At 38.9% G+C, this 25,720-nt stretch overlaps 1 protein-coding gene across 1 annotated transcript in view; it reads left to right on the top strand.

The window, feature by feature from the left end:
- DENND1B (DENN/MADD domain containing 1B) overlaps positions 1 to 25,720 on the top strand; it is a 163,870-nt gene that overhangs the window by 20,676 nt on the left and 117,474 nt on the right. Inside the window, exon 4 of the mRNA XM_010563440.1 lies at positions 22,670 to 22,713. Within this exon, the coding sequence (XP_010561742.1) occupies positions 22,670 to 22,713 (44 nt within the window). The remainder of the gene's footprint in view (positions 1 to 22,669; positions 22,714 to 25,720) is intronic.

Below are 25,720 nucleotides of genomic sequence, written 5' to 3'. Positions count from 1 at the left end.
TGATCTTTTATCCCCCCACAGCTGCCTCTCTAACCTGCTGAAAGTGTAATTTGTTGAACCTGACCATGGGTAGGTGCTTTTCCATGCCTATGATATATCCTTATGTATTTTCGTCTCAATCTGCTTTGGTTTTTGAGGAGGGGGTTGTCAGAACTGCGTGAAATATCCAACGTGTTGTCGTGTTATGGATTTCTACAGCAACAGAGTGATGATTCAAAGGTTCCCCCCCCTGCCCCGTGCTTGGAAGCAAGTGTTTCATCACTTTTACCCATGGTGGAGAATTTGCTGTTTATTGTTACCACTCTCTCATAACAAGATTATAAATAATAGAGTTGTAAAAATGAACATCACCACCCCCAAACCACAACTTTTTGAGTTTTGTGTCTGTTTGTAAAGCTTCAAATCAGTAGGTCATCTGATCTCATGTAGTACATTTTTTGAGAGTATTTTTTAATTCCTGTTATGGTGCTAAATGTGGGGCCAGAGGAGAGAATATAAAAATGGCCCCAAATGTATTTTCAGTATAGGAAGAAGAATTTTGGATTTTTGCTTCTAGCCACAGGAAGAATTTCAAAGTGTTCTGACTTTTAAGTCTCCCATGTTAATAATTTTTTTTCTCTCAGTAACCTTGTTTAGAACTAAAAATAATAATGAATCATAAGAAAATAAATCCATTTCTATTATCATGCTCTTGAGTTAATGCTCTGGATTTTTTCCTTCTCAGACTACATTTCTTCTCAGATGTTTTTTCTATCTGAAATCAGTTTACATATATCCTCTCAGACAGGCCTACATATGTGTGAAAATGTGCATCTTGTTGAATCACGCTCACAGTGAATATCTATAAATAAGCAAGTTCTTTGGTACCACGAGCAGGATTATAGTATTAGGTCCTCTATTGTTTTTCTTCTGTGGTGGCTGCGTTGTTTTGGAGAGCTGACTTAAGTTCCTGTGTAGCATTACTTGGCTTCAGAGAAAAATGGTTATTTTATAGTTTTGAATTTAATGCCCCGAAGTTCTTGTTTGAGAAGCCTCTCTTGTAGTTACTGATTTGGCCAACCTATTTAGAAGTAAATTGAATGTTGATATATCAAGCTGAGCATCCATTGCTGTCTTGCACTGAGAAGACCTTGTCTGTGGAGAAGGCAGAGCGCAGTGAACACGGAGCAGAAGGCGTATCTGATCCATGGTGTAGAAAGCAACCATTTTCCTTTCCAATTTAATTATAGTAAATGCCTCTTTATTACTATTCCTTTGTATTAATTCTGGAGGTTAGTGATAATATGGTGGGGTTTATGTATGATAACTCTGAGTAAAAGTAGTTCAGTACAAGCCTGAGGGAGTTTGTGCTCTTGTTGCAGTGCAGCAGGTGTTGCTGCTGGTGACTGTAGTGTGCAATACATGTCCCCTTGGTAAGCAGTCCAGTGGTCAGTCTTGGGAAAGATGACAGAGCCTAAAACACATCAGAGGTTGAATTAAGTATTTCTGTAGTGAAAGGTATTAACACCTAGTAGTCTCTAGGTATGACAGCAGCAATCCTGTGTGGGTTTGTTTTGTTTTTTTTTTTTTTTAAGGGCATTACAAGGAACATTAAAATACTCAGGCTTCCTAAGCATGACTGTCCTGTGTGGCAGAGGGAGATGATGGCATGTGCCTGATGTCTGATATTGCATGAAGACAGAGAAGGTTATCTCCTGTTTTCTGCTTCCTTTGCAAATCCAACCTTTTCTACCTGTTGAGAGAATTGAGGCTGCTGTTATTCCCATCTTGGGGCGTTGCAGTTACGGTTGCGTTTGTTTCCAGGCTCTCAAGTTGCTGTTGCATTCTGCATACTGCTGCTGTGACCAGGCCCTGTGGGGTAGCTGGTAAGGGATAAATGTAGTTGGTTTTTTTTGTTTTTCCTGTTATGACAAGGATAATTTCATACTTTCTTGTTTCAGCACAAAACACGCTTTAAAAAACAAACAAAAACCCCCAAACCCAAGCAAACACCCTCATGTTGCCCCAGTCAATCAACCTATGCCAAACAGCAATTCGTTTGCCTCTTATTTTGAAACGCTCTGGCTCTCTTTTCAAAACAGATTGGTGAAATTGGTGAGAGAGATGCATTTCCTCAGCTGTGGCTTATTCTCCTAGCAAAGCCCTGGGAATTCTTTCCAAAATACACATTCAAGAGAGGCTATAAAAACTCCGCAAAGATGCACACATCTATTTGTCTGCAATCATAAGCTTATTCAAACATTAAAATACTGCTCAGATCTAGGTGTGGGGGTTTTTTGTTTGTTTCTTTTTTTGTTGTTTTTTTTTTCCTGGCCTGCTTGTGGATTTTTTTTCTCAAGATGAAAGAATATATTTTTATTAATGGTAGTCCACTTCAGTAAACTTTCTTGCCACTGTGTATTATTTATGCTATAGAAATGCAAGTGTTACAAAGAAACAAAATACAAGTCATTGCAGTGTGGTGTTCCCTCTCCTGGAAAATGTTTATTTGCACTCTGACTTTACAGATACCCTTTCTTGCCCAGAGTTCTCCATTTTTGATGACAAGTGATGCTGAGCATTTACACATCTTGTTGCATACAGAAAAGCATAAAATATTTCCATTGCCATACTTTTGTTATTTTAATTGCTGAAGATAACTGGGACAGTAGGCAATACTGATGCTATGCTTTCAATTAATCCTGGAAGATATGCTTCTTTTCCTATGTCTTGAGCTTTGCCTTAGTGTATCCTTATTGAGTATAAAGTTAGGCTCTGTAGCTATCCAGAATGCTAGATGCTTGAGTATAATTTAGTAATCTGTGTATTATTTTCAAGACACACATAAGCAATAGCTGCTTGCTAATAAAATGCATGTAGTGACCCATGAGTGAGTTGATCCCTATGACTATTTAAAGCTTAGGGCTCTAAAAGTTTTCCTCTTATCTTTATGTTAAACAATGGAAAGTTTTACCGTATGTTCAAATAACGTCTTCATCAGGTTCACAACAGGATACCATAGTTAATTTTCAGTTGAGTGCTTTACAGGATTTTCTTTTTGCTGGCTGGTTGGGTGAAAGTCTAGACACTGAGAGATGAGGTGTTAGAGGGGCCTCACAATATAGTTATTGTGAATGGTAAGTAGGAGCAGCTTCCTCTGATGTACGGACTCCGTGCCCAAACCAGTAGTACAAAGGCATAGCTTTTGTTCAAGGGGATAGGGGCTAATCCGAATGCTGCACACTGTGAAAAACCTTTTATGGAAGGGGGGAAAACTTGCCTTGAAGGTGAGAGGTCAGCAGTTTAACCTCTGACCATAAAACAAGAGACTAAGGAAGAATGGGATGAACAAGGGGGAAGAATACTTCAAGTACTCCATTCTTTGTTTATCAAAAATGCGTCAAGCAAATGAGTGTCAGGAATGGTTACAGGAGTTCTGATGGGAAGTAAGGGAGTCTGAAGATGTGCTCTGGCTTAGCTGCACATTGCTACAGGGTTTGGAGCTTGCATAGCTCTCCCTTCTCAAATGCTTGATAAACAGATCCCTAAATGAAAATCTAATCTTTCAGCAACCCTTAAAAGCACAGTTACTCTGCTCTCCTCTCCACGCCAGATCAGGTCCTTTATTAAAATTTTTTTATTCTCATCTTTCTTTGCATAGATTAACATCATTTAGCATTTGGCCTTTTAACTGTTTCCACTGTTTCTGGGCTGTTTTTTGAAGTTTGTAAAGAAGCATCTCGGTAGTAACTTCCTCACACATGTTCAACAGGCAGTGAGATGGGTCTCTTAGTTAAAGCTGCGGATCTTTGGGTGGTCAGTGCTATTGTACAACAGCAGGGGGGAGCTGTTTCCAATCTTTGTGCAAAGGGAATATGGAGGCTTTCCCCTCTGATCTCATTTTGGTATTATCAGTGCTGGGAATTTAGTTGCAATCCAATTAGAAATGATGGAAGTTATGTTAACTAATAGTTAAGCCTCTCATATTCTCAGGTCTACCCGTTTGGACTAATTGGTTGCGATACTCTTGACTCATGCTGGCAGAAGATACCAACAGTGATTAATAAACTTGTGTTAAAGCTCAGCTCCCTGCCCGGCATATAACCATTCCTTGTGCTTCACTACATCTAGCCCATGAGAAGCACTACTCTCCTCCTCCCTCCTGGTCTGTCCCAGCATGCAAAAAAGCAAAGAAGACATAATGCCTTGCTTGTGCACCTCTGGAAGTTATATACCTCACTGGACATAGATGTGTTTTATATATAAGGTAAATTCCTCTTCCTGCTTCACACAAAGGGATTAAAGCTAGGCTTTGTTGTTGACCCTCTTCACATGTCACATCTTCAAACATTGCTTATGAACTGGACAGCTTTAGGCCCCTTGCATTAAGAGAAGTGACCAGTAACCACCAGCATTCCCCAGCCAGCCAGTAGCAGGGCTTCTCAGCACTCGGGGAAATATTTTTTGGTACATGCTTGATTTTATTTGTGCTTGGAAATAGCACAGCCTCAGACTTTGTGCTTTCTCTGACCCTTGGCTGAGCTTAATCCTTTGTTTCTCAATTTCATACACTTCCACCTTTCTTCTTTAAGTATATTAGGGGTAGATTCCTCAGAAAGGTGGTACTAAGTGTACTTCCATGATCTGATACATCTTCAAATGAGAGAAAAGACTCTTCATTCTCTTTACATACCTTAGAAACTCTTTTGGGTTCACCAATTTCAAAACACAGTGTTTTAGTGGAGACCTTGTCAAATATGCAGTTATTTAATAAATAAATTTTAAATGAAAGAGTTAGGATTGTGGCTGCTGCTGGATGTATCAGTGCAGGTGATTCCTACAGCTTTTAAGTGAAAGTAAAAGGAATAACCCATGATACTCTATTTGCCTTGCTGTTAATGGGTTAGTTTTGTAACTTTTTCAGTGCGCAGCCTACAATATGAATTGTGATCTTTTAGGCTTTTCAAATTTGATGGGATAAAGTGGTGTTCTCAAGCAAAATGACTGACATTTTTGCCCTTGGGGAAGCACCAGAAGTTAAAAGGTTTATGCATTTTACAGTAGGTGACCTTCCAGTATCTTGTATTTGAATTTGGAGAATGAGATACAGTTTCTTCCCCATAATTATTTCTTCTGGAATCTTTAAAAGCAATCAAAGCCCCTTCCATACCTTATGAAGGATGACTGATGATGTCATTGTGTTCTGGAATAGCATCTCATGCAATATGTCTGTATTTCAGGAAAAAAGGGCTAAAACTATTGCTGTACCATAGGATGTAGCTTGTATCTCCTTGCTAAGTTCTCTCTCTCTCTCCGCTCCGCCCCCCTCCCCCCCCAGTTGCTACAATGGGAAAAAACTTTGTGGTAAAAATTACTCTGTGTGTCCAAATAAGGTTTCTAAGTCATGCATATCTTAAGGTGGTATACTGGCCCTGGGAAAGCAAATGGCAAGCAAGTGTGGAGTTGAGCTAGAAGAGCTAGAACACGATTTTATTTCTGGTATCTTAACTATCCCTTTTCATAGAATCATAGAAACATTTAGGTTGGAAAGGATCTTTAAGATAATTGAGTCCAACCATTAACTAGCACTGTCAAGTCCACCACTAAACCATGTCCCTAAGTGCCACATCTACATGTCTTTTAAATACCTCCAGGGATGGTGACTCAACCACTTCCCTGGGCAGCCTGTTCCAATGCTTTGACAACCCTTTCGGTGAAGAAATATTTGCTAATATCCAATCTAAACATCCCCTGGCACAACTTGAGGCCATTTCCTCTTGTCCTATCACTTGTTACTTGGAAGAGACCAGTACCCACTTCACTACAACCTCCTTTAAGGTAGTTGTAGGGAGTGATAAGGTCTCCCCTCAGCCTCCTCTTCTCCAGACTAAACAACCCCAGTTCCCTCAGCCGCTCCTCATAAGACCTGTGCTCTAGACCCTTCACCAGCTTTGTTGCTCTTGCTCTCCTTTGGATGCACTCCAGCACCTCAATGTCTGTGTTGTAGTGAGGGGCCCAAAACTGAACACACTATTTGAGGTGCGGCCTCGCCAGTGCCAAGTACAGGCTTCCCTAGTCCTACTGGCCACACTATTTCTGATAGAGGCCAGGATGCTGTTGGCCTTCTTGGCCACCTGGGCACACTGCTGGCTCATATTCAGCCGGCTGTCAACCAGCACCCCCAGGTCTTTCTCTGCCAGGCAGCTTTCCAGCCACTCTTCCCCAAGCCTGTTGCGCTGCATGGGGTTGTTTGTGACCCAAGTCCAGGACCTGGCACTTGGCCTTGTTGAACCTCATACAATTGGCCTTGGCCCATCCATCCAGCAAGTCCAGATCCCTCTGTAGAGCCTCCCTACCCTCAAGCAGATCGACCCTGCCTCCCAACTTGGTGTTGTCTGCAAACTTGCTGAGGGTGCACTCAATCCCCTTGTCCAGATTGCTGATAAAGGTATTAAACAGAGCTTTCCCTGAAGAAAGGAGGTATACTTTACAGTTTTAAGCAGAGTGTTATTCTGTGGAATTTACCTACCCTGGAAGGAAATCCTCTGTGGGCAGATGGGGCTTTAGACTCCAGTTCTCCCCTGGACATGCTTTTCAACGTACATGGACAAGACACCCAGCTCACAGGCCTCCTGTTTTGTCTAGAGCATGTTAGTCCCCTTGATGGGTATGAAGAATTTAAGTAATAACAAGTCATCTGGGATAACTTGTTAAAATTAAGATCTGATATTTGCACAGCCATAATTCTTCGAATCTATTTTTAGTCTTCAGTTTTCAGAAATGAGTGGATTTTCCCTGTTCTGGCAAGTGTGCTGTTTTGTTTATCAGAGTGATGGAAGGCTCAAGATAAGAGAGGAGTTATCTGAGGCTTCCTTGAGAGACGAGTATGTCTTTCTACTTGAAAGGTACAGCAGTGTTTTCATACCCTGTATGTTTTCTTACTAATTATCAAAACAATTAATTAAAAAGGTGCTATAAGGAAATACCTTATTTTATATAAACATACTTTATAAATACATTGTATCCCATTGATTATGAAATTGTCAGCATGGGTGATTATGGTTAGACTTCATTAATAAAAAAATGGAATTAGTTATCTTAAACCAAAGCAACTTCTCTTTTATCTACCTGCATATTGAACTGTTCTTTGAGAAGTGCATGTGCATGGTTAATGATTGGTTTCTCCTGCAGCATAGTGTCTTCTAGCACAAAAATTTGCTTGTCTGAAAACATTTTAATACTTCCTCCAAAAGTTCTTTTTTATGCCTTATGAACTGGTTGGCACCTGTGATTAATTCTTAGTATTCCTAGCTTTTTTGTTTTCCTGATAAATGACCAATGAGACAATGTTACTGTTTTCTTGGGGCCCATCTGCTCATGACTTTAATTTGTGTTTAGATTAGAAATTATTAGCCTTTAGCATTGATTTCAACTGTACACTGTTGCTGGTCTAGGTTTCGCATACATTCACAGAGCTCAACTGTTTTTTCTAGAGGTGAATTTCCTTTTGTTTCTGAAAACAAAAGGAAGAATAAAGGGGAAAGCTCCAGGTAGTTACCGAACTGTTATCAAACTGTACTGATCATTCAGATCATCCTTTTAAGCCTTCCTGTGGTGAACATACAGCCAGGGCAGCAGTACTGTCTCACTGGTGGACATGAAGAACACACAGGAGGACAGACCACGAGTGTGAAATGACTACAAGTGATTAGTGATGTGGGGCTTGTAGGTAACCTGAGGTTTGCGTATTGATCTATGTCAAGGAAGAAGTTGGAGAAATAGATACAAAATGGATGCTAGAATCATACAGCCCTTCTAACATGTGGAAGACCTAATAGCATCTGACCCTTTCATGCAAACACTGAACACAGAGAAATTGTGCAATGAGAGAAGGGCGGTGGTTGAGAGGAGGCCTTTTTATGAAAAATGTTGTTACGTATTATATTACATTAATCTGTAAATTACATGCAGTGTCATATATTTCAGTTTCTTGTGCATCCTGTGTGTTGATGGCTATTATTGTTGTGCAGGCTTATAGGTGCATTCTGAAATATTAGCATCAGATTTATTTGGTAAATTGATTTTTTTAGATGAGATATAACCTTAATTTATGCTGTTGTTGATTTGTTAATAAGTCATTCCTTGTTCTTTCACATCAATAATAATAATAATAATATCATTTTTTCCCTTGCTAATATTTTTGACTGCTATATATCTGGTGCATGCAGATGCATTACTCATGGTTTCCCTGTCCTCATCTCATTTCTTCCTGCTGTAATGCTCTTTGGAAAGTAAAATTAAGACCTTCATTACTTAAGAGGCAGAAATACTCAGTTCAAACATGTAGATGGCCCATCTTCCTCTAATGCTCTCTTCCTTCCTGTAGTCCTTATCTGCCCATCCCCAAACAGGCCATTGCTCTTCCGACTGTGTGCAGGTCTGTTTTCTCTTTTCTTTCTGCCCTGAGTGGCAGTAACCACTCTCTGGGCCACCTCTTTGCCTCTGTGACTGGTCGACTGACCAGCTGGAGCCTGCAGCCCGACTGCTGCACCTCGGCTTTCCAATCAGCAAGGCAGCCGGGCCTGGGTTGGGCTCCCACCCAGCAGTGTAGCTGTGTACCTTGCAGGGTGCCTTCATTGAAGTAACTGCTTCTGATATATGTTCTTGTACTTTTAGGACAGCTAGTTCGAATGCAGACTTGCTGAAATGGGAGGAGGCAGCTTCTGACCTTGCTTTCTGGAAAGGCTCAATTTACAAAGGATGTGTTGAGTTCTGACCCCGCGCAGGCTGTGCAAGCGCAGTGTGTTGTTTTGAACTTTAGCTTTTTCTATTAGAGTGAAATATATTGTCTGCTGGTATCACACTGTTAAATTAATTTTCACTATTTTGTGCACAATTTATTTAAGATTCCATTGGACAAAGCAGGCATCAGGCATTGAGGTTTCATAAGATAAAATTATTTTGCACTAACCACATCACGGTTACTTTGTAATGGGATGTAAATTGAAGTTGTGCATCTATATTACTCTTCTACTTTGCTGTTCTGAATAAATAGTACTTCAGAAATCAGTAGAGAAACGTAACTCTTCTGTTTCATTGCTGAAGTATGTGATATCAAGAAATATCTTGGAGAGTTTCCTAGTTGTTGAATGTGCTTTGGGGTTAGTAACTTACAGAGACTGGAACCCAGATCTCCTGCCTCCAGGGCAGCAAGACACAATACCATTCTGGTTACAGGTCCCTTATGTATATTGGGATGCTGTTTACATCCCCTGTTTTGTTGACCCCACTCTGGCACATAATTGGGAATTTTGACCTGAGTAACTGTAAACACCTGTGAGAAAAACCTTTGACTTTCTTTTACTTGTCTGAGGTATATGTGTGGCCTGTGGTTTAAAATTGCTAAACCTGGGCTTGCGTGGAAATGTCCTTTTTTTTTATGCCTGTAAATGTTCTTCTGAATCAAAAAGAATTAATTTTTCCAGGATCTCATGATATTTGGGAACCTGAAATTACTTACTTGAGGTCATGCAGCAGGTAACTGGCAGGACTGAAAATCAGTGTGTGTCTTCTAATTCCTGGCGTGTTGCGCTGCTGGCTGGGCCCACATTCTAGCTCTGCTGAAGCAGAGAGGGACAAATAATGTCAATGAAGCTGAGCAAAAAAGAATATAAATTTTTTTTCTTGCTGCCCTCTTTGCTACTTTGCGACTTTTCGGTTTTGAAGCAGTTGGAGGGAGAGGCACAGAGAGGTGCAGCTGTGTCAGAGTTTGTTTTACTAAAAGATCAGTATATTTTTCAGTAAAAAAATGCCAAAGGAATAAATTGCATTAGCCTTCCTGCTGTGTGTGGTGTTGCCCTTTGAAAGGCTTAGTGAGGGAAAGGTGCCCAGTTTAGGAGCATCTCTGGGAGAGATGTGCTGTGGAGCCTATGCTTCTGTCCTGGGAGGTCCTTGGTGGGGATCAGAGGGGTCTCTGTTTCCCAGGATGTCAGGTGCCAAAGCTATGGTGCCTCTGCTGTGTCAGCCTGAGCCCCTTGCTCTCAGCATGCATTGTGTGCGGTCGCTGGCTTGGAAACTTCTGGGAGATGCTTTCTTAATGTTTTCTTTGTCTTCTGTGGAAAAAACCCAAGGTTTGGGACTTCTGTGTAGGTGGTTTGCTAAGTGACTGGAATATCTTTAGTTGTACAGACTAATACTAGAGGGGACTCATAACATAAATGCCAGTGTAAAGGTTGTTTTCTGTACTCTTTTTTTTCCCTGAACATGGCTATTGGGTGCTAAAACATGAGTGCTTCATGATAGAGTGAAAATCGCAGCCGATCAGAGGTTTATTAGCTGTTGGAGTAACACAGATCTTTCTGTAAACAACCTCTTAACCTGCTTTTTGTGTTTTGTTCTTATCAAAAGTTTAGTGTTGACTTTTAAGGTTTGGTATGTGAAAAACGTCAAAACATTGATTTTTCAGCTCTATGCTGCCTGCCATAGACAAATCAGGGCTGAATGCATGTGGGCCAGCCTCTAAAATTTTTTTGTTGTTGATTCTTGCTCACATGGAGGGCCCTCGGGACAGATGGCCCCTCGCTGTTGATGGTTCGATTACGGTGATCACCCACAGCTTCTGAGGAGTGCGAAGAAAAGAAATTGCTTTCTTTGTCAAGGTGTTTTCAATTCAATTCTCACCCATTAGCCCTGTTTGGTTAAGTTTTGAATTACTCCATCAGGTGACTGATGAGTTTATTCCCCCCCCCCCCCCAGGGGTTTAAAATGGATCTGGTATAAGATGGAAAGCAAAGGCAAAAAAAGATTTGTGCTTATTGATCAGTGCTCCTTCATCTTTATTCTGGTTTAAGGTATCATGAACAACCAAGTTAGAAAAGAACACTGAATCAGAATAAGCTACAAAAAAAAAAAAATTTAAAAGGTATTTTAACTATTTTAAATCTGTGAACTGTTTACACATACAGCAAACTATATGTGTAGGCTGTGGCTAATCAACGTAGTTAATGGTTTTAGAGCTTTGTGTAACTGAGAATGTTTATGATTGTTTTAATTTAATTAGTAGCAGATTGGTATGTATATAAAATTTTGAAATATTGTCTGATATAACCAAAGTTTTCATAGTCAGATGTGTTTCAGTTATGGTGCTGTAGATGTTCTGAGGAGTAGGAAACAGCCAGGCCAGACCCCAGTTGTCAGTGCTGCTCTACTTCTGTCGTTTCCTACCACAGCCAGTAAGCAAAATGTGAAAGATTTGGATTTCATACAGACATTAATTGTAATGGGAGACTGAAAATGGGATAAAGATAGAGAATTTGAAACTATGTCTTTGTAGCGTACAGTTATATTCATTCTCTTCCACACATAAGCTGAGTATCACTACACAATCCCAAACCTTGTTTCACAGTGATACAGTAGTATGTGTATTAATTAATTGAAATGTCATAAATAATCTAGAATAAAACAATGAACAGAGAATCTAACCCCTTCTTCCTGTAGCTGGCCTTGGTTGCAGCGACAGTGTCAATGGGGTTGGCTCTGCAGAGCTCACCAAGCCCCAGAGTGGTAGGTCTGAGCTGATGGAGAGGAGGAAGCAGGCTAAGGACTGGGCGAGAAGTGCTCTTGGTTTGGGTTTTCTTGTGTATATTTTCATGAAGGTCTTCTGCCTTAGTACAGATGTATGCTAGTTTAGTGTTCACCAGGACAGATGAAAAGCTTGATTCCTGTAAGTATTTTGCATTCAGAAGACATTGATGGAGTCTGTATTATGACACAAGATGAATGCTGGATTGTGAATGATGTTTGGTAATACAAGCGATGGTGCTTTCACTGCTGCTGGAAACTCCCTAAATATCAGAGATGGCCCATTTCAAGAACCATAGTCTCCCTCACGATACAAATCAGAAGTGCTTGAATATGAAGTCAGTACCTAAGGCAGTACTTTTCACACCTTTAAGCTTATCACTGCCCTCGGTTCCTGTACCTGCAAAGAGCTGCTGTTTGAGTTTACCTTCCTTCTCCCCTGTGCTTGTGGAAAGCAGGGCCTCCGGGAAGAGGAAACGAAATGCAGTCCAGCCTGTGATGCCTCAAGAATTGCCATGTTGCCAACTCCAGTTTCAGCTTTGCTCACAATAGTCTTGTGGGAAAGGAGGAGGTGTGCTTGTGGGGGGAGACAACCTCATCCCACAGGCTGGTCACTGCTGCGTGTGCTGTGTCTAAACCCAAGAACAGCCTGGGGTTTTGCCTAGTGGCTCAAAGAAAATGTTCCTCTTCCATGTGTCTGCCAAATAGAGAAGAACACTTAGATAGCAAGCAGGGTAGGAAGCAAGGATGGAGGGAAGGAAACGCAGAAGATGACAGAATATTTTTCTACCTTCGTGCTTTCCACATGAAGAATTTTATACGCTTAAGTTTTGGGGATATTTTCCCCATTTGGGAGCAGTTTGTCTAAAGGATTTGGCTGAGGACAATATTAGTGGAGGATGTTGAAAGCAGCATTTGTCTACTGAGGTACTAAATATGTATCATAGAATTACAGAATGGCTTGGGTACTAAATATATATAATAGAATCATAGAATGGTTGGAAGGGACCTTTTAAAGGTCATCTAATCCAACCCCCTGCAATGAGCAGGGACATCTTCAACTAGATTAGGTTGCTCAGAGCGCCGTCCAACCTGACCTTGAATGTTTCCAGGGATGGGGCATCCACAGCCTCTCTGAGCAACCTGTGCCAGTGTTTGACCACCTTCACTGTAAAAAATTTCTTCCTTATATCTAGTCTATCTATAGAGTGCACTTTATAATCTGGGTAATGATATTATATATTCCATGATAATGTTACATACTCCATTATTCCAATGTATTATGTATTCCAGTATTGCTCTGGTGTAAAAAAGACTGTTAGTCTATTGAATCATCACATTTTACTGCTTGTGCTAGTTGGTATTTAAGGCAAGGGGCATAATTTGCAGGGAAGTCCTGCCCTCAAATATTAAACAGTGTGGCTGTGACCAGGATGTGCTCCTCACCAGTGGAAAGTGGAAGGAATGTTGTTGCACTGTTTAGGCAAGAAGTGATGTAAATAGATAATATTATATCTTCTCTGGTCAAGAGGGAGTTCCCCTGCAACATTCATTTTTTCTTGAAGAAGTAAGAGGACTGGAGTAACTTCTGCTTTGAAAAAAAATTACGGAAGTGTTAAGTTTTTGGTTAAATTTTTTACTTATTTAATTTAATTTAATTTTTTTAGGCATGTAAACTGTAATGTAAGATTTCTTTTTGTATTCTTTTTTAAAAATGCCTGCCACAAATGGCTCGAATATTATTGTGTGTTTCCTGCAACCAGGCAGTTTCCTCTACAGGGTCACATATAGCCCTGGTTTCATGTCCAAGCTGATACCAAATTTGTATTTCTTGAAGGGAATTAGGAAGCAGTAACTCAGGCATCCATAAGATACTGAGATGTAGTCTTTGTCATGTGACAAAAGCTTTTTAATTTTTCTGTATGCAGTCTGTGTGGGTTCCACAAAACAAACATAATGTTTTAGCTGGTGAGATTAAATGTTTGTCTCTAGTCAGACATCACTAACATGGGAAAGCCAAGTGATGGGCCATCTCCAGTATGCTTGACTGTGCAGGACATTTGCTTCTTCCTAATTTACTTAGTATGTATTGCTTGGTAATAATGTACTTGAACTTTTCTAGACCTTTCTCAAAATCAATCTTGCAGCATTGATACAGGAAAATGTCACAACATTTTTGAAGAACTTTAAGTCCTGTACCTTCCTTTAAAACAAACAAAACACTGCACAATGTGTCTGTTTGCAAGGGGGTGTAGTGAGTTAGTTTTTCATCCTTACAGGGCAGGATGTAAAACTTGTATTTAGTTGCAAAGGTGGATGACCTTAGTCTTAATTGTTTTCAGTTATTGTTCATTTCATTAGATCACTGCACAGCCCGTCTTGTTTAAAATTCTTTGAACTAGAGACCCAGTGACAGCAGAACAGAAGTATTTTGTTTTGTAAACCTTCCTCAAACGTTAGCAATGGCTTAAGGCATATATGGTGCTCACTTGCTTGTTCTTTTGCTACCTTAGTTCTTAGATACTCGTTTTCATGAGCTGTAATTCACTCACAATTACAAGTTAAAAATAGGAAAATTAAAAATAACACTGCAGCTCCAAAAGGCATATAGCTGTTGCCAGACTTTACAAGCTCATTCTAAAGACTTAGCAGGTAAAAGAAACTCCTGCTTATCTTGTGAAGAGACCAAAGAAGGCTGAACATACTCATTTTATCTGTGCACTATCTGTGCAATGAACTCTCACCCTGATTAAGGTTTTATCCTGAAGCATGGCTAATAGCATTGCAGCCAAAAGGACCCTTTCTTTCTGTCCCTAGTTAGCTGAAATGACTTACTGCTCTGTCCTTCAGCGGTAACAAATTCTTGGGCAAAAAGGGATTGACCTGCAGCTCTGAAGGAGGTGGCAAACTGTGGCTAGAAGTTTTAACCATCTACTTGCTCATAAAAGGGAAAAAGTAATTATTTCCTACTTTGAGTGTGTTACAGACAGGGAAATTGGAAAGATCAGAGGAACTGTCAGGTCCAAAACCTGTAGTGCTGTCAGACAAAGCCCTGCATCTCTACAGTATGGTAGGCTGAGCCTTGCAGGTGATTAGGTGGAGTGCAATATTATATTGCGCACTGTTTTCACATCCTGGATTTTCTGAGTAGCTTGAGGAACTGTTATCACATACTTTAAAAGCAGAAGTACTTGAAAATATTCTATGGTAAACTTTACAATCAGTAATTCTATTGCATGGCTTTACAGTGTGATGTACACATGTCAGATTCGCACATTTCAATACAGACTGTGAGCTGTTAATGCTTTGACGAGGTAGTAATGACCTGCATGTAAAAGCTGTGGAGTTGTCGTGAGGTTGTAAAGTTGCGAGTAGCCGACTGAGCTGGACCCGCTGACTTCAAATGCGAGTTGTGTTTGCATGGAGTAGAGAAGAGTGTGGTGTGTGTGGTTTTTGTTTAAAGACCGAGTGACTCTTACAGTTGTGGTTTGTATCTTTGTTTTCCCATGTATGAGAAACAAAATTCTGAATTTCCACAAACGTGGTGTGAGCACTGGTATCCTGAAACCATTTAGTAAGTTACATGTCTGTGAAAAGATGCAATTAAATTCCAAGCCACTTGATAAGTCCATGAGTAATTTGGGTTACTTATAATTTGGGGCATTTTTAAAGCATAAGTCCTACAGAAATTATTTTAAACTGTGATATGGTTTTCAGCTTACTTGAAAGCCTGCCCAGCTTATGTTCAGCTACAGTTAAAGGCAGTTTCCTTAGGAAAGGCTTCCTTGCGGGAGGAAGACGTTTTCATCCTACCTGTGAGGAGTCAGTCTTTGTAATTATGTTTCTGAACCTGGCTGAAAAGTCACTGATACAAAAATCACATTTCTGATTTGCAAATATGCAACCACGACAGGCGACAGCTACTGAACCGAGGCAGGCTACTAAAATGTTATTTTCCATTTTCCCTTTCTTAAAGGGCAGTATTTAGTGTGTGTTTGTTGACACTGTTGTCATGTAGCTCACACTTTATATGAGAAAAGGTAAAAGGAAAAATGTTCAAAGTCACACATTCTAAATACCTCCTTCGATGCCAGTGAGAGTCAGGTACCTTCACTGCCTAAATAATTTTTCAAAATGGGCTATAAGCTTTGCAATCAGTTGAAGACAAGGCAGAGGCCACTGGCGTGGGGAAGGGAAAGGGAGACACTGGGCTCCTGCGTTGTGGCCACGTTGTAGCTTATTTTGAAAGGCGAGTCCAGGTTCAGCACCTTGCTCAAATGTGCTGCTGAGGATACTGTGTAAGCACTTAGAGACCCAGAAAAATCTCAGTGTATTAATATATAGCAGGAAAAGCTGGCAAATGTAATTCCTGAAACTTGTTAACATTTTTCTGTAACTGACATGGTTGTAAAGTGTCAATACTTAACTCTTAAAGTTGTCAGTGGTCAAGCACTCAATATTATCGGTCTTTAGGTGGAAATAGTTGACTTTCCAGGGCAACATACTTGTTTCGGTGCAGCAGTTTTTTGCCTCATGTTCATTTGCTATTTGCTGAAGTAGCAACTGTTTGAAACTGTGGTGGCAATTTAGGAAGGCCCATTAGTAGGTAAAGTGTGAGTAAAGAAGTTGAAGGTGCTGGATTGTTAAGATTTGGTATAATTTTGTAAATAGATTTTCTTTTGCTTTCATGAAAACTCTAAGAGTGTGGTTGCATTCTGCAATAAGCTTTCTGTAGAATAGTTAAAGTAAGAACAGACTTAACGGTCCTGTAGAATTTTCTTTCAGCATTCCTTTGATGAGCAGAAAATACATGGACTACATGATTTGCATAAAAGTGTACTTTCGAGTATTTTCTACAGTGGCACACTCATTTGCATATTGTCTTTAATCTGACAGGTTTTAAGTGCCAGAGAAGTTAGTGAGTGTTCCTTAGTTTCACTTTTTTTATGAAGTTGCTTCAATGTATTTTGTCCTTGTTCTTTCTTTTGATTACTGATGCTTGGAAAATACTGTTAACTCCCTTCTTCCCCTCTTTTCCACGGCATCTTGCTCTTCCTCCAGCTGGTGGCGGGTGCTCCACTTTGATCCCCCAAACCTGGGAGTTGAAGACCACTGTTGCGCTCAGATCTTCCTGACAGCAGTGCCTCCCGTTCCCACTGCACCTCTGGCACTTCATGTATGAAGCTGTTAACAAGCAGATTTTAATATAATATACAGAAGTCTTTTTTTGCAAGAAGTAATCTTTTTATGTGAATGCTGTTTTTTTCATTAGATGGTTTCATCTGTGAAAATGCTTGGGTTGCACGTTACAGTTCATCTCTGATTTTGTTTCTGAATCATTGTTGTAGTAATAAAATACTATATTGATACAAAAGCATCATTATAATTACTGTTGCAGGTTTCTGTCAAATTATTTTAAGTATGTAGCAGATTTTTGCCTTTGAACAATAGCAGTATTAAAAACTTGGTTTAAAGAACTAATTTTTTATTGCTGAAAACTACTTATTCTAACAAAAGAAATCCTGCTTATTGCTTAAATGTGTGTTTATAAAGCTGTTCACTGAGATAATGATATATCATTTCAGCTTTATTAATTGCATTCTCGTGTTCACATAAGAAAAACAATCTGGAACTTCTTTTTTTTTTTTTTCCAGACAAGAAAGGAGAACTGTCTGCAATAAGCTTTACTTTGCTGCCTTCTGTTTCCTCACTGCATTTCTTCCCCACCCCCATAACTCCTGGCCCCAGTCTCTTCTTTCCACTCTGCACTGACATCTTTTTTCCAATGAATATCTTTACAGCATCAGAGAAAATATAGCTGGAGGGATACTGAGCAGTCATCTAGTCCATTCCTCTGTCCCAAGACATGACCAACTCTGCTTGGCGGTCTTTTTGTCTGTCCTGCTCCATAAAACCCACAGGGCTGAAGATTCCTCCTCTCCAGGCAGAATATTGAACTACTCAATTAATCCATTTTGTTTTACCTTAGCTGTGTTTTTGTGTCTGAAATTATTCTCTGTTGCTATCAAGAGAATTACCTGAGATGATGTTTCTCAGCATGTATTTGTAATTTCTGTTCCATTACCAAATTGAATGTGCGCTAATTAGTTTATCCTGTTGTATTTTTGGGTGATGTTTATAATCTGCAAGCTTAATGATTGAGAAGAGTATTTTCAGAGTATATTTACTGAATTTTTGGGGAAGTTACGACTCAGAGCTTTCTCTTTATTTTTTCATAGTTCCAAATGCACTACTCTAATCTACTCTGTCATGAGAAGTAGTACCTTTATATTTTCTTAGATTTGTTACAGAAGTTAAAATGTGTTAGAAGTGGTTTTCCTAAAAATACGGATGATATGGTGTATGAAATTACTGCTATGGGAATAGATTTTTGGAGAGGAATTACCCTGAGGGTATGCATATGTTTTCCTCTTCTCTTAGTATGTGTCATAGGTGCCTGCATTTTTCTTGTGGAGCAGTTCTAGATTGCAACATTCTGAATACTTTTGTTTTGCAGCATTGCATGTGACTCACTTTCCTCTTTGTATCAAGTACACTGTACTCTTAAGTCTTGATCCCTCAACAAACCTTTCCATGCTTGTCTCTCTTCTGACTTGTACTAAGAGTTGCATCTGCTTCTAATTGTTGTCCTCAGGGACTTAACTGGTTCTTTCTGAATCTTATTATGAAAAGCTTTCTTTTAAAATATGTATAGGCAGACTTAAATGATCACAAATGATGCAAAAGTAGTCAAATAAGTCAAGTGTCACAAGTTATGTCCAGCAATGTGTGCCTGAGCTGCAGCCTTGCAGCAGTGCAAGATTTGCACCTGGGAGATGTACTTTTCCAATGCTGTAGGATATTTAGCAAAGGAATTTTCAAGCATTACTGGCACATCCTAAGATGTACTTCTGTAAGAAATGTCTGTCCTGGATGCAGCAGGCATAGGAAGAAGTGATGCTTGTACGTGCATCTATCTATTTACACATGCAACGCACAAACTATCTTATGTGTGCACTTAACGATTTCCTCTTACTACTACATTTACTTAGAACTGGCACAGTGTGTTTGTCCCAAGAAGTCTGTTAGAAAAAGAAAACAAGGAGGAACTCAGTAGTTCCTCAGATGGCTATAGCAACAGCTATTTCTGAGTGATTCTCATGGTCTCACCCATAAAATAAATCAGCATAAAATTGCCCGATCAGATGGAGTATCAGGAAAGTAATCCTCAGGGAAAAGAAAATTCGGTCTTTGTAAATCTGAAATAAAGTGCATAAAGTTGCAGAATTGCATTATACTTTCTCTTTTTATTTCTAAATCAGTACCCTTTTGTTTCTTCCTTTGCAGCACTTGTGAGAAGTTGCCACAAAGATGTGTCAGATGCTGCCTGAGCCTAACTCTAAAAGCAGAAACAAACATAATATTTTGAAAAAAGCCCAGTCCCTGACTTGGATAATTATTATAAAATCGCAAGGCTTTTTATAGGTGATGGGGTTTGGTTTCAGAGAGTGAAGGCATAAAAAGAGTACAGTAACCTTTCTGCTTGAAGCACAAGTCACATCAGATTTTCTTACTTAATAAATGTATGGTGAGTACTTACTAAAATAACCAGTTAAAAGCCAGTAATAACAACTGCAAAACCCAGCTCAAAGCAGTTGCGCAAGTCTTGGAGGCGTGTAATTTTTGCTGAAAGTAGCACTGAATGTTTTTCTTGAATTCAGTTAGGGATATTTTTTCAAATGTTGGCCTTTTTTTGTTTTCATGAAGGAGTACTAAGAGCATTATTCTGCCTGTTTAGATCACGTGAATTTAATTATCCTCTCATGATGTAAATATCCTTTCATGATATGAAAATAAATGTCATTATACCTGTAGTTAAGTGAACTGGAATTTACTTTAGAGTTGTATTTATCATTTCAAGTGAGACCAGAGTAGGACGAGAGAGCCCTAGTATGAAGATAGCAAGCTCAGCAGGGTGCTAAATTATAGTCGTAGGTTTTATATCTGTTAGCGTATTAGGCCACTAAAGAAGTTATTGGAGCTGTTGATCTTGTTGCCAGTAGATAAAGGGTGCTCCTGTGAAATGCTGTTCAGCTCTGTTGGCACCTCACTGAGGCATGAATTTTTTGACCCCAAACCCCAAGTTACCTAGAGCCAAGTTTTGCTTAATTCTGAGATTGTGCTTTGATCCAGATTGTGACCTTTTAAAAATTATGCTTGGAGGTTTTGCTATTGCGATCTGCTTCCTTTTTTGAAGCCTGGCAGGTATACTTCCACTAAGAACAGTGAAAGAAATTACATTTCTTTCTGATTTAGAAGTTTATACATTAAACATTTTACAAAGTATCAGAAAACCCCATGATTTTGTTAGCGTGTTGCTAAAGCATTCAATATACTAAATGTTTCTCATGTAACTGTACTTCACATCTGCCAAAATAATCTGCCTGGTTTCATTGCTATGAAGAGGCGAGCTTGCCAAGTCCGCTCCTCCCTGGTGATGCTCCGTCAGCCTGCCTTACAGCAGAACGTTCCGTGCACCTAGTCGCAGGCAATAGCTTTCAAGTTTTCCAATAGAAGCAACCATAAATGGTACAACAAGACTTGGGAAGTTCTGAACAAGAAATAGGTGATAAGAAAAGGAACTAGAGGCGGCTAGTAAGCAGCTTGTATTTCATGAGGTCTAGCAAATGCTTAAGGCTGGATTGCTGCTGGGTGGAGCAGTCCCACTTTCTTCTCACCACAACTCCCCACTCCCTGTTTTTTCTTCCTTTTTTTCTAGCACAAAACCAACAGTTTTGGGGAACTGATCTAGTTGACGCTGACCTGAAAAATTCCAGGCAGTTGGTGTTTGGTCTTGGTCAGTTCCCTCATCTAGTTCAGTGTGTAGCCATGGAAGAGTCTGCACCAGCAGGAGAGAGACGATGGTATGGGATCACCAACGAGTAGCTGGTAGTGGGAGTGCAGTGAGATTGCTCAGTTGTAGAGAAATTTATGCTTGAAATGTTTGTGGATGTATGGCTTAGCTCTTTTAAGGTATTTTTTTTTTTGGATTCTGCACAATTGTCAGTGGTTTTTAGTAAGTAATTTATGAATTACTTAACACTGAGTATTTGATATCTGTTACTGTGCTTGCTGCTCCTTAAATTTATCAGAGATCACTGTTGATATATAATTACTTGCTTTTTCATGATACTAAATTGGAATAAAAAAAGAGATCCCTTACAGTATAGGCACTGAGATATTTAAACTCTTCCTGTATCTATCTGGTCGTTACACAAGTGTGTTTGTGATTTAAACAAACACAAAATAGAGTGGGAAGAAAGCCTCTGTTTTAAGTAACTGTATTTATTGGCTTTCATATTTTTATAAACATACCATCTCATCTCTTGTTTCATGTCTGCCTCTGAGAGTTCTTGCTCCCCATAATAGATAGATTCCTTGTTCAAAATACATACACTTTCATAAATAATAGCTGCAGAACCCTCCACAGATGTTCTTAGGAGCAGAAATGTGCTTGTCCAATAAGAAGAGTCAAATGGCAACATTTTTATCTAAAATCTCAATTAGATTTGAATTAGATTAAAATCAGGTCTAAATTAGGTTGAGTTGATCGACAAGTTGAATTTTGCAACACGTTTGAAACGTGTATTCCACTGTTGGCTTAACATCTGGCCCTGGGTGAAGGAGGGATGCTGGCTTCAGTCTCCAGCTCCTTGAGAGTGGGCCAGCAGCAAATGCGGGTGCAGCAGCTGCGTGTTGAATAGTAGGATTTGAAATCAGCAGCTGGGACTGAAAATACCGTCAGTGGCGCCTCCCTTTCATTAAAGCTTCAATTTGCAGCAGCAAACATACGTGGGAGGATGAAGAAGAGGAGAAACCTCCATACTTTGCCAAAAGTGGAGAACCCTCTGGTTCTGATGTAAAACGTAGCAATAACAAGTAAGTTTCTGATTTATCAGACAGTGCTAGTGTTAAAGACTGAAGTGGAAATCTGAATACGTTTCCCAGATCTTGGCTCCTCAGAAGACAGGAATCCCAGCAGCTCCCGAGGTAGCCAAGAGGTTGCAATTCTCATCAGGCAGTGTCCCCTGGCACTTACCAGCAGGTTTCTCTGTTCGTTTTCCTGTCCTCTGGCATCCAGAGCTGTCGTCGGCAGCGTGGTCAGCGGCTGGGGGGATCTGCTTGATGTTGGCTAGGGCAGGAGCAGAAATTGGAACGCTCTCCCACTAGTCCAGGCTTTGGCACACCCCTGGGTCTCCCTTGCAGGAAGATGGTAATTTTGCTGTTAGCACATGGGCAAATGCTGCTGCTAATCTGTTGTTTAGAAGTGCTGTGAAGCTTCATGGGTGTTTGTGGTACAGTTTAATGGTAGCACCTCAGGAGGGTTTGGTATCACAGGAGACTAAAAGGTTTGAGGGGGGTGAAGAGCCTAATTTGTTTTTTGTTGAAAGGTTATGGTTCAGGTCATTGTTAGGTGCCTTCAAAATAATGTTAATTGTAGACTAATATATAGCCTAAATAACACTGGTTATGTTGATAATTAACAGTTTATAATAGGTTAATGAAAACTTTAAGGTATTATTGAAATGCAGATTTTAAATGGCTCCGAACAGAAAAACTCAAGCCTGCTAGCTCTTCTAAACTCTTTCCTGAGAGTGCTGGTTACATTGGTACTATCTTTAAAATCACAGATGACACTTTTCTATACCTCATAGAGATCTTTGTTTTCCCCTTATCATTTTACATCTCTTTTTTTCCCTTGGATTGAAAGAGGTTTTGTATCACTTTATTTCTTAATTAAATTAAAATGTGAAAATTGAACACATGCTTAAAAAAAATGAAGTACTCAAAGGCTAAAAGAAAGAGTTGAATATGAAAATAGTTCAGTACATTATAACCTGCTACCATATGTAAAACAATAAACATATAGTTTCATAAATATGAAATAAGTGTTTTTAATAATCCAGTATCTTCCTTAGTTTTTAGATACATTTTTACACTTGCCTCAAAGCTTGACGCTAAGCTGACCCTCTCTTTAATATTAATGTACTCTGACTGTAATACTCTGTTCCTTTGCCTCTGATTAATGCTGTCTGTCAATTATTTACAGATCCAGTGGTACTGTGGAAGTTCCCAGAGGACTTTGGAGACCAGGTTGGAAACATGAGATTGAACTTTTTTTTATGTTAGAATAATAATAAAAAAGCTCTCCTATTCAGCTGTGGAGAGGCAAATGCTAATGATAGTGGGGAGGAAGTCTTCACCCAACTGGTGGCTTGGTGATTAGAATGCCTTTGTGACAGGAATATGCAATAGCAGTTGTAGAGCACTGTATATCATACTAATTCTCTGTATCACCTTATTTTCAATACAGAGTATTTTATAAGCTGTTTCTGTTGGAAGTGTTGTGTTTTTATTTGTTGTAGGATTGAAAATGTGGACAATTTATCAACAAAACTTTGCCAAACATTGATGTTATAAATCGTGTTAACAAAAATCACCAGAACAAAAAAGTTGAAGAGCTGCACACGTAGGTACATTTAATGGCATAACCTGTGGGTCCTGTTCCTTTAATCCTTTACAATGCAAGTTCTTATATATTTATTTAATAAATTTTAGAGATACCCTAGTTATTTGCTTGGGAATAAAAAATAATCCTCAGACCCTTGTAAAAGACAATGATATAAACTTAATGATTTTGAAAGTGTGAAAATCCTAGTTTCTATCTATAATTAATTCTCAAAGGAAAGTTTATACTTACAGGATTGATGGATTATTTCACTGTTTGTAGTGATAGCAAAGCTGTTAATTAGTGGTGTTTTTTTTTTTTTCCCCTGGACTATTTCATTAAAGTGACTAATATTAAAATTTAATGAAACTATTAAATTTTATTATTTCAGCAACTTTTAGATGAGTTTCTTCCATGGAAATATTTTTATTTTTGTAAACAAAAATACATAAAACCACTAAATAGAATAAATATCTCCGACTCAGTGTCTCTCTTTGCTCTTCTTTTTAGACTGATACTGAATCAAACATATTCTTCATTGGTAATATCACCACAATGGATGATCTGGAAATATTTTTATACAGTAGATCTTGATAAATTGTTGTTGTTTTGTTTTGTTTTGTTTTTTTAAATCAATAATACAAGATTCTATAAAGACAGCTGTAAGGTGATTCATGATGAAAGGAACAAATATACAAACATAGAAGGTAGGATGTCTGGTTAGGGAATAGCATTAGTCAGAAACATGTGCAGCTTGTAAGATAGTGATAAATGGTACATGAACAAAGTGCGCTGTTATATGTTCTTAGCTAGACATCCAGCAAGTTTTGATAATTTTCCTGGCTGCAGAATGATCATCTTCACTGTCATTTAAATTCTTCTTTTCTAGTTTGTTTTGTTCTTTCTCTTTTCCCTAAGAAAGGCTTGATCTTAAAAAAAGAAAAAAAAAAAGAGAGAAATTATGTATGAAGAAAAATAGGATCTTATTCAGTTAAGTCGAAGGTTATTCAAAGAACAGCTGGTGCAGAAAAATGATTAGAAGATGAAGCCCGCTAAAGACTGGAGGGCAGTCATACAAAGATCCAATAGACATACCTAATCTATAAGAAACAGAGTCCTCAGGCAGCCTTCTGCCTTTGGGCTGTGAAAAACCTACGCCTGCACATTGTGTCTCAGCAGTGTAGGCAATCTAGTGTTTCAGGTAAACTGCTTGTTTTCCTGGGAAACAGTATGTTTTAATCCTCATCCTTGCAAGGGAAATTTTCCTATTAGAACCACTGGATTTGAACAGAATATATAGCAGCTTCTACAGCAAACCCCTGAGCTAAGTAGTCAAGCAAAATCAGCAGAAGCCTTCTGTGAGCACGTGTGTGTATATGTTGAACTTGGTAGGTTTGGACTGGAGACCTGAATATCTACCAGATTTAATTTTTAAAAAAAATGAGATCTCACTAAAACTGTCAAGGCTAATTTCAATGGAAGTTTGTGGGGAGAATATTTAAAAAAAAAAAAAAAGGAAAGAAAAAGAATATTCTCCATCCTACTTTCCAGTCCTTTCTATTTTAAATGTAAAATGTGTGAGTTAGTTTTTGGATGTATCCCAAAGAATCATCCTTCCTAAAATCTAAGAGCTGTCTGTTTGCACAGTGATGTGATAACAGCGGGCAAAATATTTTCTTCTCTTCCTGAATTTTTCTACAGTTTATCATGTCACCTTTTTGTTGCTTTCGTAATGCAAAGAAAACTTGTCTAAGCCTTTTTGATATATTCCTCCTCTTTCTCACATTTGTCCTCTCACTATGCCTGAACTTTCCAATGCTTAATCATCCCTAATCCTCTCTCTTATTCTTTTGGCTTGCCATTTTCTTTTAGGCTGGGCAGTATTCTTCTTTTGATCTCTTTTCTCTTAAATGCTGACCTTCCAAAATCTTGTTTTGCAAAACATCCCCTCTGTTTCGGATGGGATGTAGCAACTACAGATAATCAGGAAAAAGAAAAGGTTAGTGATTTGTCATAATCATTTACTTATGTGCAGTCCATTAAGTAAAGGAAATATTAAGGTGCAGTTTTGCTACCACAAAAGAATTTGTAAGATTCATTGATTTTTCTTATCTGCCAAGACTGCAGGGAAACCACTTATTTTCTGTCTGGTAATTCTTCAGATGCAAGAATAAGAAAGAAAAGGGAAAAACACAGAATGGGGAAAGAAAAAAAGTAATGCTTCAAGGCAGGAAATAAAAAATACTTCTTTTTGCCAGGAATATTTCAGAAAGTTGTTTTTGTTTTGTTTTGTTTTTGATGATGGGACTAATTACCTTCTTAGTGACTCACAAAACTATCAATTAAACAATAAACTCGCTGGGTAGAATTCTAAGTACAAAGAACCATGCTACCATTTCAAAGAAAATCTTTATTTAAAAAGTACCCCAAAAGCAGAACTGATCTGTTTGAGACATCGTAGAGTTACAATTTACTGTTGTACTGGCATTAATGCTATAAACATGAGTTTGACAATGTTGAAAAAGTTCTGAATAATCTCAGCACTGTAGAAGAAATGTGAAGATTCCTGATTTCAGCATATATAGCTCTTCTATGGTTATCCTCACAAGCTCACATTTGGATGAGGAATGGGTTGTAGCCATTTAATGGAAA

The sequence above is a fragment of the Haliaeetus leucocephalus genome, unplaced genomic scaffold, assembly GCF_000737465.1.
Source record: "Haliaeetus leucocephalus isolate CR32 unplaced genomic scaffold, Haliaeetus_leucocephalus-4.0 Scaffold166, whole genome shotgun sequence".
Classification (NCBI taxonomy): domain Eukaryota; kingdom Metazoa; phylum Chordata; class Aves; order Accipitriformes; family Accipitridae; genus Haliaeetus; species Haliaeetus leucocephalus.
Note: the sequence above shows the minus strand (reverse complement) of the source record. Positions and strands in the feature narration are given on the sequence as shown.